This window comes from Leptopilina heterotoma, unplaced genomic scaffold (genome assembly GCF_015476425.1).
Source record: "Leptopilina heterotoma isolate Lh14 unplaced genomic scaffold, ASM1547642v1 Lhet_18, whole genome shotgun sequence".
NCBI classification, from domain to species: Eukaryota; Metazoa; Arthropoda; class Insecta; order Hymenoptera; family Figitidae; genus Leptopilina; species Leptopilina heterotoma.
The window spans coordinates 207045-222320 of NW_025110896.1; the positions used below are offsets into that span (position 1 = coordinate 207045).

A 15276-nucleotide genomic window follows, 5' to 3' on the forward strand; every position below is an offset into this window, starting at 1 on the left:
TAGAGTTTCTCTTTCTTTCTTGTTTTCTACTTTTTATAGTAGAGTTTCTTTTTTTCTACTGTTTGTAGTAGAGTTACACTTTCTCTTTCTATCTCTTCATTTTTTGCAATTTGTTGTAGAGATTTTTTATTTTTTCTACATTTTATAGATTTGCTCTCCTTCCCCCTTTTTTCTACTGTCTGTAGTAGAGTTTATCTTTCGTTTTCTCTACTTGTGGTAGTTTTTCTCTCTTCTTTTCTACTTTTATTAGTAGAATTTTAATCTCTGCTTTTCTATTTTTTGTTGTAGAGTTTCTCTCTTTCTCGTTTTCTACTTTCTATAGCAGAGTTTCTTTTTTTCTCTACTGTTTGTAGTAGAGTTACTCTTTCTCTCCCTAACTCTTCATTTTCTACAATTTCTTGTAGAGATTTTCTCTTTTTTCTACATTTTATAGATTTACCCTCTTTCTCCCTTTTTTACTTTTTGTATTAGAGTTTATCTTTCGTTTTCTCTACTGTTTGTGGTAGTTTCTCTCTCTCTTCTTTTCTACTTTTATTAGTAGAATTTCAATCTCTGCTTTTCTATTTTTTGTTGTAGAGTTTCAATCTCTGCTTTTCTATTTTTTGCTGTAGAATTTCAATCTCTACTTTTCTATTTTTTGTTGTAGAGTTTATCTCCCCCTCTTCTTTTTTTATCGTTTGTAGTAGAGTTTTTCTCACTATTTTCTAGGCAAAGAGGAAGAGAGAGAAACTCTACAACAAAAAGTAGAAAAAGATAGAGAAAAAATGTACTACAAAAAGTAGAAGTGAATTTCAGTCTCTTGCACTTTTTCTACATTTTATGGTAGAGTTTATCACTTTTTTCTACTATTTGTAGTAGAGTTTTTCTACTCTTTTAGTAGAGTTTCTCCTCACAATTTTTCTACCATGTGCAGTATTTTTTCTACTATTCGTCGTATAGTAAAAAAACAGGGAAAGAGTAGAAGAGCCGATGAAGAATATTGAGACAACCCTTGGCTTGAATTTTTTTTGAAAGCCCAAAGGGAGGTCGTCTCGACTTGAAATCTACAGCAAATCAACTCTCGTCGAGAAACGATAAAACGATCATTGGAATTCGGTTGCAAACTGTGCAGGGGGGCTCAATTCTTGGACAAAATTCTCCCACAACTCCAATACACTCCTTTTCTTCTTCTTTGATTTTGACTAAGACCTCATATTGAGAATTGAATTTATCGACTTTCAAAATTGTTTTATATATAAATTTCTTCATATTCTCATTTTAACGCAGTTTCTATATATGTTATGTATACAGATTTATGAAACTTAACTAATTTTTTTTCCTCAAGTTTATTTTGTACTCCGCATAGTAAAAATATAAATGTTTTGATTTTTTCCATCAAAAATTTATTGGTTACTGAACAGTAAACTTGAAAAAATATACTAATAGAAAAATACTCCAATCGAAAAAATATTCTACTAGAGAAATACTCCAATCGAAAAAATATTCTACTAGAGAAATACTCCAATCAAAAAAATATTCTACTAGAGAAATACTCAAACAGAAAAAATACTCCAATAGAAAAAATACTCTAATAGAATAAAATAGAAATAAAATACTCTACTTAAAAATTACTCTACAGAAAACTAACTTTACTAGAAAAATACTCCAATAGAAAAAATACTCTACTAAAGAAGTACTCTACTAGAAAAATACTCCAACAGAAAAAATACTCTAATAGAGAAATACTCTACTTAAAAATTATTCTATAGAAAACTAACTTTACTAGAAAAATACTCCAATAGAAAAAATACTCTACTAAAGAAATACTCTACTAGAAAAATACTCCATCAGAAAAAATACTCTAATAGAAAAATACTCTACTAGAAAAATACTTTAATAGAAAAATTCTCTGCTAGAAGAATAGTCCAATAAAAAAAAAACTCTTCTAAAAAATACCCCAATAAAAAATTACTCTACTAGAATACTTTATAGAAAAATACCCCATAAAGAAATTAATATCTACAGCAGTAATAAATACCTCATAGAAAAAATAATTAGATCACTTAAAATTTAAAAAAAAAACGATAATTAATCAATAAAATGAAACAATATGGGAAAATAATCTAAAATTGCGTACTATAAGAAAAGTAAATATCGTCAGTAAGTAACAATAATTAAAATCTACCGCAGTTGCATTCCAAAACAACTTATAGTGCAATAAAATTTTAAAGCTGATAAGATTCGATTCAATTTGAGAGAGTGAGCGTTGAAGGTTTTTCAATTAAAAAATAAAACCATTTGAAAGCTAAAAATTGAATATATATAGTGGTATAATGGTAAATATGTAATCATTTTCGTGATCTTTTTTCAAGATATGCTTTTCACCGAAAGTTTTAATACATATTCATTCTGTGTTTGTGAAAACGTACTTATATACATTGATGGGAGATATGCATCTGTACACAGAGGCCAGAAAAGTACTTCTCATATTATAATATATACTCAATGGCAGCAGCTCCCTGATTAACGTAGAAATGGGGTCGTAAGAATACTATTTACACGCAACAAAAAAAGAGAAAAAAAAAAAATGAAAATGAAAAAGAAGCCGCAATGATATCCTAAATGTTTTTCTTTATTGAATGCCGAACAATATCTCATTAAAATTACATTATAAAATCATTTAATGGATCTTAATAGATGAATTATATTAGATTGGGTAATATATAGTACTTTCTAATCTTTATTTCGAGCGTATGAAAGGGAATAACAATGATGCGCAAATCGGTTAATTGATTAATGTTCGCATTTCGTAGATATAATTGAATATTAGTTTTACTTATTTACATACAAAAATGAATAAAGTTAATAATAAAATTAATAATTATAATTTATTCCTTGTTGAAGAAAATAAAGAATTAAATTAGTTAAATCTAAGAAAGTAATTAAAAATAAATTAATTATGCAGTATTATATTTTTGATTAATAGTAATAATTATTGTAAGAAATTTCGACAGTTTGTGCTTTGTGAAAATATGAAGTGTAAAAAGTAAAAGATTTGAAGAAAAAGATATATATTTTTGCAGCATCTAATAATTGAAGGAGCGCGCAACACCATAAATTCATAACACGCTTGAAATTTAATTATTCTAGCAGTCTAAGGGTCTGTGATTAGCATGTCAGCCAGGTAAACGAGACTTCACCTGTCGCACCTTTGATCCACATCTTGAAGTGAGCGTAAGCTCTCTCGGTCACCACTCGAGCGCTCGCGCTCGCGCTCGGCTCCTGCGATATCTTGGTATGGAACACATGCAACGCTTCTGGTTCTGGTTGAAAAAGATGAAAAGAGCTGATGCCAGTTTACCAAGCAAAGCGTCCGTTTAGGTGTTAATGATAGGGTCACCATATGCACCTTCATAACAAGAGTTAACCTCCTTCGACGCTCAAATGCTTTCTTTATCATTCTCTCTTTTCTCTTTTATATTCTCTTTTCGAATTATACCTTTCATAACGTTTATGCGATGCTGCAAATTTCTGACACATCAGTGGCTCTCATTCCTCTTCTTCTTCTTCTTCTTCATCTTCTTCTTCTCTTTTTCTCTTCCCGCACTCTGTTTAATAATTTTTCATCTTTAAATTCTTTTTTAATTACCATTTTTTAATATTTCAATTATTACGAATCTTAGACTCAAAAAAATTTCTAGTAGATTTGAAAGGGTTGCCATAGGTCAGGGAAATCTGGGAATTCAGGAAAAAGTCAGGGAAAGTAGAATTGGTCTGGAAAATCAGGGAAAAGTCAGGGATTTTTATTAAAAGTACTGGAAACAATTAAATTTTTAGAATTCATAAGAAAATTCTGAATTTTTTGTGTCTTTTTTCGTATGCCTCTTAAACTATAAAACTACCATGAATTCTAATACAAAACATTCAAAATTTGTTTCTATTTCTGACCAGTATGAATTTTTTAATATTATTAAATTATTTCCAAAGTTTTAACCCAATTATCTTGATAAATAAGAAAATTATTCTTCACAGAAATTCAATTATATTTAGGGATTTTAATAGAAATCTTTGCAAAATTCAAGTATTTTCATTAATAAACAATATTCATCACAAAAATTCAGTTATTTTTGCAAAAATTAATAAAATTTTTCGAAGAAATTCAATTATTTAAAAAAATTTTAACAAACATCTCGCTTCAAAATTAAATTATTTTCATAAATTTTAATAAAATTCTTGTCAAATTTCAATTATCTTTATAAATAATATAATTTTTCGCCAAAAATTCAATTATTTTCAAAAATTTTAATAAAATTCTTGTTAAAATTTCAATTATTTTCATAAATAATAAAACTATGCTTCAAAATTCAATTATTTTCAAAAAATTTGATAAAATGCTTGCCAAAATTTCAATTATCTTCATAAATAATAAAATTTTGCTTCAAAATTCAAATATTTTTAAAAATTTTAATAAAATTCTTGCCAAGATTTCAATTATCTTCATAAATAATAAAATTTTTCGCCAAGAATTCAATTATTTTAAAAAATTTAAATAAAATTCTTTTGCGAAATTTCAATTTTTTTCTGAAGTTTTACGCAATTCAATGATTTTCAAGCTATTTTCATAAAATTGATCAAAAAATGTAATTATTGAAAAAAATTTGTTGATACAATTCTACGAAAACATTCAATTATTTTCATAAATAATATAACATTTCGATTTAGAAATTCAATTATTTTCAATCGCAGAATTTACAATATTTTTAATACAATTTTAAGTAAATTCCTCGAAAAATGCAATTTATTTTTGAAAATTTTATTAAAACTTGACGAAAGAATTCAGTTTTAAGAAACATTCAATTATTCAATAAATAAAATTTTCAAAAATTTTTAATTAATTCTGCAAAAGTTTTTTTTTAAATTTTAATTTCAATTCTGTTGAAATTAGTAGAATTTTTTTAAATACATATGTATTTAATTATTTCAAAAATTTTAATGCCAATATTAATATTAATATTATTTGCACAAGAATTTAATTATCTTCAAAAGTAATAAAATTCTTCTACTAAATTCAATTATTTTCAGAAATTTAAGAAAAAAAACCTCGTCAAAATTTCAATTACATTTATAAATAACAAAATTCTTCACCGAAATTCAATTATTTTTATAAATTATTATTTAAATTCTTCTCAGGAATTTATTTATTTTTAAAAATCTTAATAAAATTCTTCAAAAAGTTTTCAATATTATTTTCAAAAATTGTTATAAACTTCTTTAATATTATAAATTTCAGTAAAATTTTAATTAAATAATTGAAATCTTTTGATGAATTTTAATAAAGTTATAGACATTGTAAATCTCTAAATTGAGAAAATTTCTTGAAAATAATTGAATTTCGGCGAAGAATTTTGTTATTTATAAATGTATAATTGAAATTTTGACGAGGGTTTTTTTTAAATTTCTGAAAATAATTAAAATTCATAGAAAAATTGTATTGCTTTTGAAAATAATTGAATTCTTGTGCGAGGAATATTGATATTTATGAAAATAATTGAATTATGCAAAGAATTTTATTAAAATCCCTCAAAATAATTGAATTTCTGAGTAGAATTTTATAAAAACTTTCTTTAAATAATTGAATTCTTTTGGAAAATTTTATTTCAATAAATATTGAAAATCATTGAATTTAGAAAAAATGTTGAAAATAATTGACATATTGATAAGAATTTTAAAAAAAATTTTGAAAATAATTGAATTTTTGCAAAGAATTTTTTTATTTATAAAGACAATTGAAATTTTGACGATATTTTAAAAAAAAAATTTGTAAATAATTGAATTTCTTGTGAAGAATATTATTAGATTTCAGAAGAATTGAATATTTGTAAACATTTTTATTATTTTTGATAATAATTAAATTATTGTGAAAAAATTTATAAAAAACTTTGTAAATAATTAAATTAATGTGAAATTTTAATTATTATTTAAAATTCAAATTTTAAAGAGTATAAAAATAATTTAACTTTATAAAATAAATATAAAATACCGATTGCGAAATTAATCAACACAACCAAAATGTGACTTTCAGAAAGAATCATCCATATAATCCAGAACAATGTCCAGTATAAATCGTAACCCTCAAACTTAACGAGTTATTTGGAACTTCTTTTGCAAAATTACAGCAGTTGAATATATCGTAAAAGAGACACTTTGAACAAGTTCTTGATTTGATTGCGCGCTTTATCGTAAATTTTTGTTGACGAGAGAACATAAACTTTGACTAAGAAAACTATAGATTCCAAAGTTAAGAATCGTATGTGTATATAACACATTTCTCAAGATTTTCGCATTTACTACTTTTAAACGCATATTTTTACTGTTCCTTCAAAAAGATTTCAAATCTTTTTCAATCTTTTCTCTACTTTTTTTTCTAGACGTATCAACTTTTACTTTTTTATATCTCAAAATGTTCTTAGTTTTCTCAAATTGTTCAAACTGTTTCTCGTTCAAAAAAAAAAAAAAAAAAAAAAAAAAAAAACATGTAATCATTTCAAAAGAATTCTTTTTGAAAAATATTTGGTCTCTCGAAAATTATCTACACTACTTTTAAAGATATATTTGGTGTGCGCAGTTTCAAAGTAATTTACCGCTCTGCAAATCTTTGCTCCATTGGAAACAATAAAATTTACTTCTTTCTTTATGTTCATTGCCATTGACTGTAACTGTTATCGATTTTGTAACAAGAAACTTAAAAAAAGAAAGAAAAAAAGTAAAAAAAAATCTTGGAAAAAATATACACTGAAAAAAATTTAGTCGAAAAATCCAACTACCATTTCCAATAATTTGAATTCGAAACCTTTTCAAAATTCAATTATTTCTAAAAATTCATGCTTTAATGCTTTTAATATTAAAATTATTATCCAAAATTTTAACTGAAAATAAATTTTTAAATCATTTTTTTATTAGAAAATTCTACGAGAATTCAATTATTTAAATACAAAAATAAATAATTTCTTCAATAATTGAATATGATTCTTAAAATTTAATTTATACGAAGAATTTTTTTAACAACTTTTGAAAATAATTAATTTCTTTTGGAGTAAAAAATTGTTAATTGAGAATTTCAGTATAATCGAAGTAATCGAAGAAAAAAAAAGTTCTTTAAGAATTTTTTCAAAAACTATTAAAAATAATTGATTCAAAGAAGAATTTTTGTTTTAAATTCTAGAAAATAATAATTGTATACATATATAAATGATGAAAATAATGTTCAAGAATTTTCAGTAATACTATTTTAATAATATAAAATAAATTAAAATTAAAACCCCATAAACAAATAATTATTCACATTTCGAAAATGTATAATAATTATTCGAATAAATTGAAAAGTTTCGTAAATTTTTTGTTTTTTGACTCCTCTCGAAAAATGGAAAATTATTTTCTTTATTACGAAATTAGTTACGAAATTAATTACGAAGTTTTGTGCGCGGTAAAAAAAAATCTTCACTGGAAAGAGTATATATATATATATATTCATTAGGCTTATCGTTCTCTATATCAAATTGAAGCTTTCTATTCGATTAAAATGTTTTTCATGTTTTGCGTGAACAGTTGGGCGCTGCTTTAATTAATCGAGTGTTTAAATTAATTAAGTCGTGACAAGATGCATACATATATATAGTATAGGACATCCGCTTTATAATTGGTATTCAAAACCAAACCGTTATCGACTATCGCACTTGAATAGTCATATCGAGGATGACTTTGTTCATCGGCTCCTGGAGGAAAATACTCTGATGAAGTATTCCACTTTATCAATTTTGTCACACGCACACAATCCTTCCCTTTCTTTTTATATTTTACACAACGCACCATTTCTCTTTTGATTTTTTAATTATTTTTTTTAATTAGAATAAAATAAGAAAAAAAAATTGTAAAACAATTTGAATACTCTTTTTCTCGTTCAAGAGAAAAAAACAATTATTTTTTTTTCTCGTTCAAGAGAGAAAAAATTATCTCTTTTTCTCGTTCAAGAGAAAAAAAAACCCTCTTTTTCTTGTTCAAGAGAGAAAAAAAATTTCTTTTTCTTGTTCAAGAGAGAGAGAGAGAGAGAAACATTAATATTATTATTATTAAGAGAGAGAAATGGAGGTGTGATGAAGCGAAGGAACAAATAGCTCCTCTCGCGAGCGCAGTTTCCCATATACGCAATCGGGTGTCCCATCGCGCGGTGGATACAATTAATTAGTAGCAGCACTGCAATTAATTGGTGCTCTCTCTCAAATCACCTTGTACTCTTCTGATATTCCAAGTATATAATCGCTGATCGTTGAAAGTTCATATTTCTAATTGTTTATTAATTGCAAACTGCAATTAAAAATTACAAACCTCTAAACGTCACTAATCAACCAGTGTAACTATTATTTCACGAAAGGTTAAATCACATCCTGCATTTATAACTTATAACATTGCAAAATCGTTCATTTTCTTCGATTATTATTCATTTTTCAATTTAGATCGCAATTTCGTATTTCCTGTTTCTCACCACGTCGAACATATGATTGATGCGATTTAATGATTAATATTTAAAAAATTATGAAGTAAATAAATAATGGTAGCAACAATATTAATATTAATAATATTAATAATAAAAATAATTATACCTAAAATTAATAATAAATTATTATTAACTACAATAATCTCCGTATTCTTTCGTCCGCAGTTTGAAGTTAGTTATATGCTTTTGTTTTTTTTTCTTTTAAAAAATATTGTTTGACAAATCAAAAATATGCTGGTATTTTTTCATGATTTTTATAATAAAATAATATTACAAATTTGACAATTTTTAAAAAAATTATGATTAACAAATAAAAAATATAACCATTTTGTTTTTTATACGCTTTTTTATAACAAATTTCGTTTGACTGATTTAAATTATACAAATTTTTTTGCTTTTTATTTATAATAAATTAATAATACTAGAAAATTGTTAATAGTTAATAAATTTTGATTAAAAAGTAGAAAATATAACCATTTTATGCATAATTGAAATTTTGACAAGAATTTTATTAAAATTTTTGAAAATAATTGAATTCCTGAGAAGAATTTTATTATTTATGAAAATAATTGAATTATTATGAAAATTTTATTTTAAATAATTGAATTCTTGTGGAAAACTTTATTTGGGAAAATAATTGAATTTTTCGATTGATTAATTAAAAAATATTATTAAAAATCATTGAAATTTTTTGATGAGTTTAATTATTTATGAAAATAATTGAATTCTTGCTTAGAATTTGATCAAAAATTTTTGTAAAAAATTGAATTTCCATGAAAAATTTTATTATTAGTGAAAGTATTTGAATTATTGTGAAGAATAGAATAAAAATTTTGAGAAATAATTGAGTTTTTCGAAAAAATTTATTCTAAATATTCTAAATAGTATTCTAAATTAATTGAATTCCTGTAGAAATTTTATTTTTTATGAAAATAATTGAATTTTGGATGAATTTTATCAATTTTTTTCTTAAATAATTGAATTCGTTTGCGAAATTTTATGAAAATAGTAAATATTAAAATTCATTGAATTGCGAAAAACTTTTGAAAGTAATTGAAATTTTGCATAGAATTTTATTTAAATTTTTAAAACAAATAATTGAAATTTTGTGATAAGAATTTTATTATTTTTTCAAATAATTGAATTTTGAAGAAGAATTTTTTTATTTCTAAAGAAAATAGTTGGGATTTTGTCGAGATTTTTTTGTAAATTTACAGTTGAATTTTGTGATAAGAATTTTATTACTTTTGAAAATAATTGAATTTCTGCAATTATTTGTAACTTCTTCGATCAAAATTCAATTTTTCTTTTTGGGTTTTTTAACTGAAATTCGTCTGTAAATCCATTATTTTTAATAATTAATTAAATATGACAAATTAAATGTGCCAAATTTAACTAATTTTAGAAGATTTTGAATTATTAAAATTTTTCAAAACTCTAAGTTAAAATCATTCAATATTGAAATTTTATAAAATTTTAAATTGTAACTGTTTGAAGTGAATTAATTTATGAAAATTGGAAACGTAACTCTTTTAAAGTTAGAATTTTCCTATGAATTCTAAAAATTTAATTTTTTACATAAAAATAAATATTGTTTTTTGAGATGGAAAAATTTTCAAAAAGTAATAAATTTCAGCAGTCGCGTGAGTCTAAGGCCTGATTTAATTTTACATAAAAAATGTCCATGTACTGAAATAATTAAAAATAATAACTCAATAAAAGAAATCCTTATTTTGCAAAAATTCATAAAATGAATGTTTTCATCAATAATTTTTGCGCTTTATCGAAGAAGAAATAAAAAACACTTGGGAACTACAGGAAATAATAAAATGTCTAGATTGCCGAGGGTAAATCGCTTTTACTTGCGCTTTGGAAAGTTTGCTGCGTTGAAAACGATCAACCATTATAAACATATACGTATATAGGGTGAAAAGCAACGCGAAGGAATTTATTCATGGACTCTCTCTCTCCTTCCTGACCCGTTTACGTTTGGTATGGAGAGCGGAGATTTTGCGAGAACAGAGTCTTCTGATCGGAGCCGCCACGAGATTAGAGGCTGCCAAATGAATTAAAAGCCAATTTTAATCAAAAGCGGACACCGACTTTTTAGGCACGATTACCCTCGATAATAACCGGTGGGAGGGACTCGCTAAGGATAAGAGACTATTGTATAGTGGGGCCAGAAGAAGAGAGAGAGAGAGGGGGATGAAACAAGGGAGAAAAATTTAAAGAGAAAATAAGGGGGAGGAATTTATCTCATATTTTACTCGTACGTGTTCCTATGTGGATATGATTTTTCAATTTTTTTCTTAATTTTTTTCTCTTTAATTTATTTGGTTTAAATAAAATTGTTCTCTGGGTGAGGGAGCGAAACTTGAACACGGTGTTAGGGATATTTTTCGAATTTTTTTTTTCTTTTTCTTTTTTTTTGATATTTCTAGAACAAAGGACACTAAGCACTCGCTTGACGTTCTCTTGGCGTGTTTCGTAATCTTGGTACGAAAGATGGTACATACTCATGAGTGGCCAGTGTGCACTTCGAAGTCCAAGTTCCAACGCTAAGTGGCAGAGTACACACGGGCCCGTCTGTGTCCCCTTCATTAGCACCAACTAGCCGCACGTCTTTCTTCTTTTCTTAGCGTCTCTCGCCTCACTCGGAAGTCTCTCTGTGTAGTAGTAAAATTTAAAGAAGAATCAGGAGAGGGCCTTGCCGAAGTAGGTACAACGCACGTCATAAATGTCTCTTCTTGGAAAACTGCCTCCCTCTCTTTTTCTCTCTTTGCTTCTTTTTCCCTCTTTCTGTCTTTTTCTCTCTTTTCCTCTATATTTCTCTGGTTCTGTCTTTTTCTCTTTCCCTTTTTTTCTCTCTTTCTGCCTTTTTCTCTCTTTTTGTCTTTTTCTCTCTTTTCGTCTCTTTTTCCCTTTCTGTCTTTTTCTCTCTTTCTGTCTCTTTTTCCCTTTCTGTCTTTTTCTCTATTTTTCTCTTTTTCCCTCTTTTTCTCTCTTTCTGTCTCTTTTTCCTTTTTTGTCTTTTTCTCTCTTTCTGTCTTTTTCCCTCTTTCTATCTTTTTCCCCCTTTCTGTATTTTTCTCCTCTTCTCTCTTTTTGTCTATTTCCCTCTCTGTCTCTCTTTTCGCCCCTTTCTCTCTTTTTTCTCTCTTCACCTCTCCTCTCATTTCCGCCTCTTCAAACACAAGATCGCAATTCGTCGCGAATGCCTATACACAGATTACGTGGAAACAGAACAAGTAGACGGTTTCTTTGACATCTTCAAGAAGTCTGCACAGGTCAGGCAAAAAAAAAAACATGTTAAAATTGTCAAGAGGAATTTTGCATCGATAATTGTCCCTGTTTTGCAGAAGAATTTTTTTTTTTTTTTTTTGACTCGTTTGCTCAATAAACGGTATTTTTAAAAAATATAGTGTCAATTTTCAAGTATTCTCTAATTATTAATTTACTACTTTACACAAAAAATAGAAATTCAATTCTGAGAATTGAAAAAACTATTATAGGAAAAAAATGGACTTTTAAGAATTAAAAAAAACGATTAGGAAAAAATTGACTTTTAAGAATTAAAAAAAAAACTATTAGGAGAAAATTGACTTTTAAAAATTGAAAAAAAAATATTTCAGTTTTTGCCCATAATATGATTTTGATTATTCGAAAAAAGAAAACAAATACAAAAAAAAATTAATGAATTTGTAATTTTCTTCTGTTTCAGAATCGTTGACGACACAATCAGAGGATTTTAGTAGAAAGCTATATATCCTTGCCGATAAGAGTCAAAGATACATTTGCTTCAACAAGAAGTGGAAACTAGTCGGCCTGGTAAATATATTTTACTTTGTGAATTTTTTTTTTTTTTGCAATTTTTATTTTACTTACTTTAAATTCTTACTTAGTTTTCTTGTCTCTTCATACTTTTATTTGCAACTTAGAAATGTTGTTTGGTCATCCAAATTTACAATTTATTACTATCCTGAAATTCAAATTTAGTATTTGAAAATTTAGTAGCAGAAATTAGAGAATTGAAAAATGTAAATGCAATTAAATAAGAATTAATTTTCTTTCTTGCTTTTCAATTAAAAATTTAATAGCAAATTAGAAAATTGAAAAAAAAATTAAAGAATTGATTTCCTTTTCGTTTTTGAATTCAAGAATTTAGTAATAAACTAGAGAATTCAAGGAATTAAAAAATGAAAATTGAATTGAATTAGAATTGATTTTTTTTGCTTTAATATTATAAAGTTTAGAAAGAAAAATTTGAGAATTGAAAAAAGAAAATTCAATTAACTAAAAATTAGTTTCTTTTTTCGCTATTTCATTAAGGTTTTAATAGCAAATAGAAAATTGAACAAATAAATTAAAGAATTGATTTCCTTTTTTGTTGTTGAATTTAAGAATTAGGTAGCAAACTAGAGAATTTGTGAATTGAAAAATAAAAATTAAATTAGATTTGATTTTTTTACTTTAGCATTAGCAAATTTAGTAGGAAAAATTTCAGAATTGGTAAAAAAGAAATTGGAATTAAAGTAGATAATAATTTCTATATTTTTCTTTGAATTACAAAATTTAGTAGCAAATTAGAAAATTGAATAATAAATATTTAATTGAATTCATGTTTGTTTTTAATTAAAAGATTTAGTATCAAATCAGAGAATTGAAAAATTGAAATATTAGAAGAAATTCTAAAATTGAAATAGAATTTTAAATAATTCAATTAAAATTAAAATAGAACTTATTTTTTCCCTTTAGTTTAGAGAATTTATTAGAAATCTAGAGAATTGAAAGATAAAAAAAAATTAATTAAATTCCTTTTTGTTTTTAAATAAACAAATTTCGTCGTAAATTAGAGAATTGAAAAATTAAAATGAAATTGAAATAGAATTGATTTTTTTCCCTTAATTTAGAGAAATTATTAAAGAAATAAAAGAATTGAAAAATAAAAAAATTAATTGAATTCCTTTTTGTTTTTGTATGCAAAAATTTTGTAGAAAATAGGGAATTGAAAAATTAAAATACAATTGAAATAGAACTGATTTTTTTCTTCTTAAATTTAGAGAATTTATTAGAAAATTAGAGAATTGAAAAATAAAAAAATTAATTGAATTCCTTTTTGTTTTTGAATAAAAAAATTTCGTAGTAAATTAGAGAATTAAAAAATTAAAATGGAATTGAAATAAAACTTATTTTTTTTCTTTTATTTAGAGAATTTATTAGAAAATTAGAGAAACAAAAAATAAAAAAATTAATTGAATTCCTGTTTGTTTTTGATTACAAAAATTTTGTAGTAAATTAGAGAATTGAAAAATTAAAATGGAATTGAAATAGAAATAGTTTTCTAAAATTGAAATAGAATTCTCGAGTTGGCAGAGAATTATAGAAATTAAATAATTTTTTTTTACTTTTGAATTCAAAAATTTTGTACTTGTATCAATTCTGAGAATTGAAAAGCAAAAAAGAATTGAATTAAACAAATTTAATTTCTTAAAGAATTGAAATAGAAAATAGTTTTCTAAAATAATTGAAATAGAATTCTTTAGTTGAAAGAGAATTATAGAAATTAAATAAATTCTTTTTTGTTTTTGAAGTCGAAAATTTTGTAGCAAATTTGAGAATTGAAAAATTCAACTGATTTCTTTTCTGCTTTTTTTATAAGAAATAATTGAAGCATAAAAATTGAATTAATTTTTGTTTTTGCTTCTGAATAATAGAATTGCTAGTGACTAATAATAATAATTGAAATAATAATTGATAATAATTTATAATAATGGATAATAATAAATTAATAATAAATAATAACAATTGAAAAATTCAAAAATAAATTGAACTAAAATTGCAAAATAATTATATTTTAAAAACAAAAAAAAATTTTTTTTTGCAGACCAAGAAGCACAAGGGTCCGATGTGTCAATTCTACGAAGTTTATAACGGCTCGTACCTGAGGTATCGAAGTGCAGCGGACAGTTCACGATATCTTGGCTTCAATAAAGCGGGAAAACCAATAAAAAATCCACACGGCCGACAGGAGTGTTATAATTTTATCAAATACAATCCAAATTCAGATATTGAGAAACACAATAATAAAGTAACAATGAATATGGGCGCGCGAGAAACGCGCGAGCCATCGACAAATTTACAATTAAAAAAGGCGTCGACAAATTTGAGGGCTGCGAAAAATTCCCTACAATTAGGCGGTCGAACAAGGCAAATGGTGACGATGCATCGTCATCGGCATTCAAATCGATGGAAGTTACGCGAGGAGGATCATTCCATATTGCGAAGAAGGCACGGGAGTCGTCTCTTTCTTCATGCGAGCAAGTATTGAGCCGTTTTACGACTCGTGGATCAAGACTGCCTCATCCGTGAGATCCTGAGACCCTCCGAGTATATACATAAATTTATATATTTATAAATATTTATAAATTCAAAAAAAAAATAATATTTCTAAATTTTTTCCATTTATAAATTTTTTAATTTATAAATTTAATTTATAAATAAAATATTTATTTTACGTATATAAATATTTATGAATCGAATATTTATAAATTAACGTATATTCATAAATAAATTATTTATAAATATACGTACATGCGTCTTTGTGTGAATAAATATATAATTATACACATAAACAAATATATTTAAATATATGTTTACAATTATATATTTATTTGCCCTTTTCACAAATTTATATACGTATTTTTTAAATATATTTATACAAAAATATAAATATATTTATTATAAAT

General features: G+C 24.9%; 1 protein-coding gene across 4 annotated transcripts in view; it reads left to right on the forward strand.

Moving 5' to 3' along the window:
- LOC122499912 (fibroblast growth factor 17-like) overlaps positions 1–14982 on the forward strand; it is a 212834-nt gene extending 197852 nt beyond the window's left edge. For all 4 annotated transcript variants that reach the window (XM_043608492.1, XM_043608494.1, XM_043608491.1 and 1 more), the window contains exons 4-5: positions 12252–12358; positions 14415–14982. In XM_043608492.1, coding sequence (XP_043464427.1) covers positions 12252–12358; positions 14415–14858 — 551 coding nt within the window. In that variant the 3' untranslated portion in view covers positions 14859–14982. The remainder of the gene's footprint in view (positions 1–12251; positions 12359–14414) is intronic.
- Positions 14983–15276: the final 294 nt, after the last annotated feature.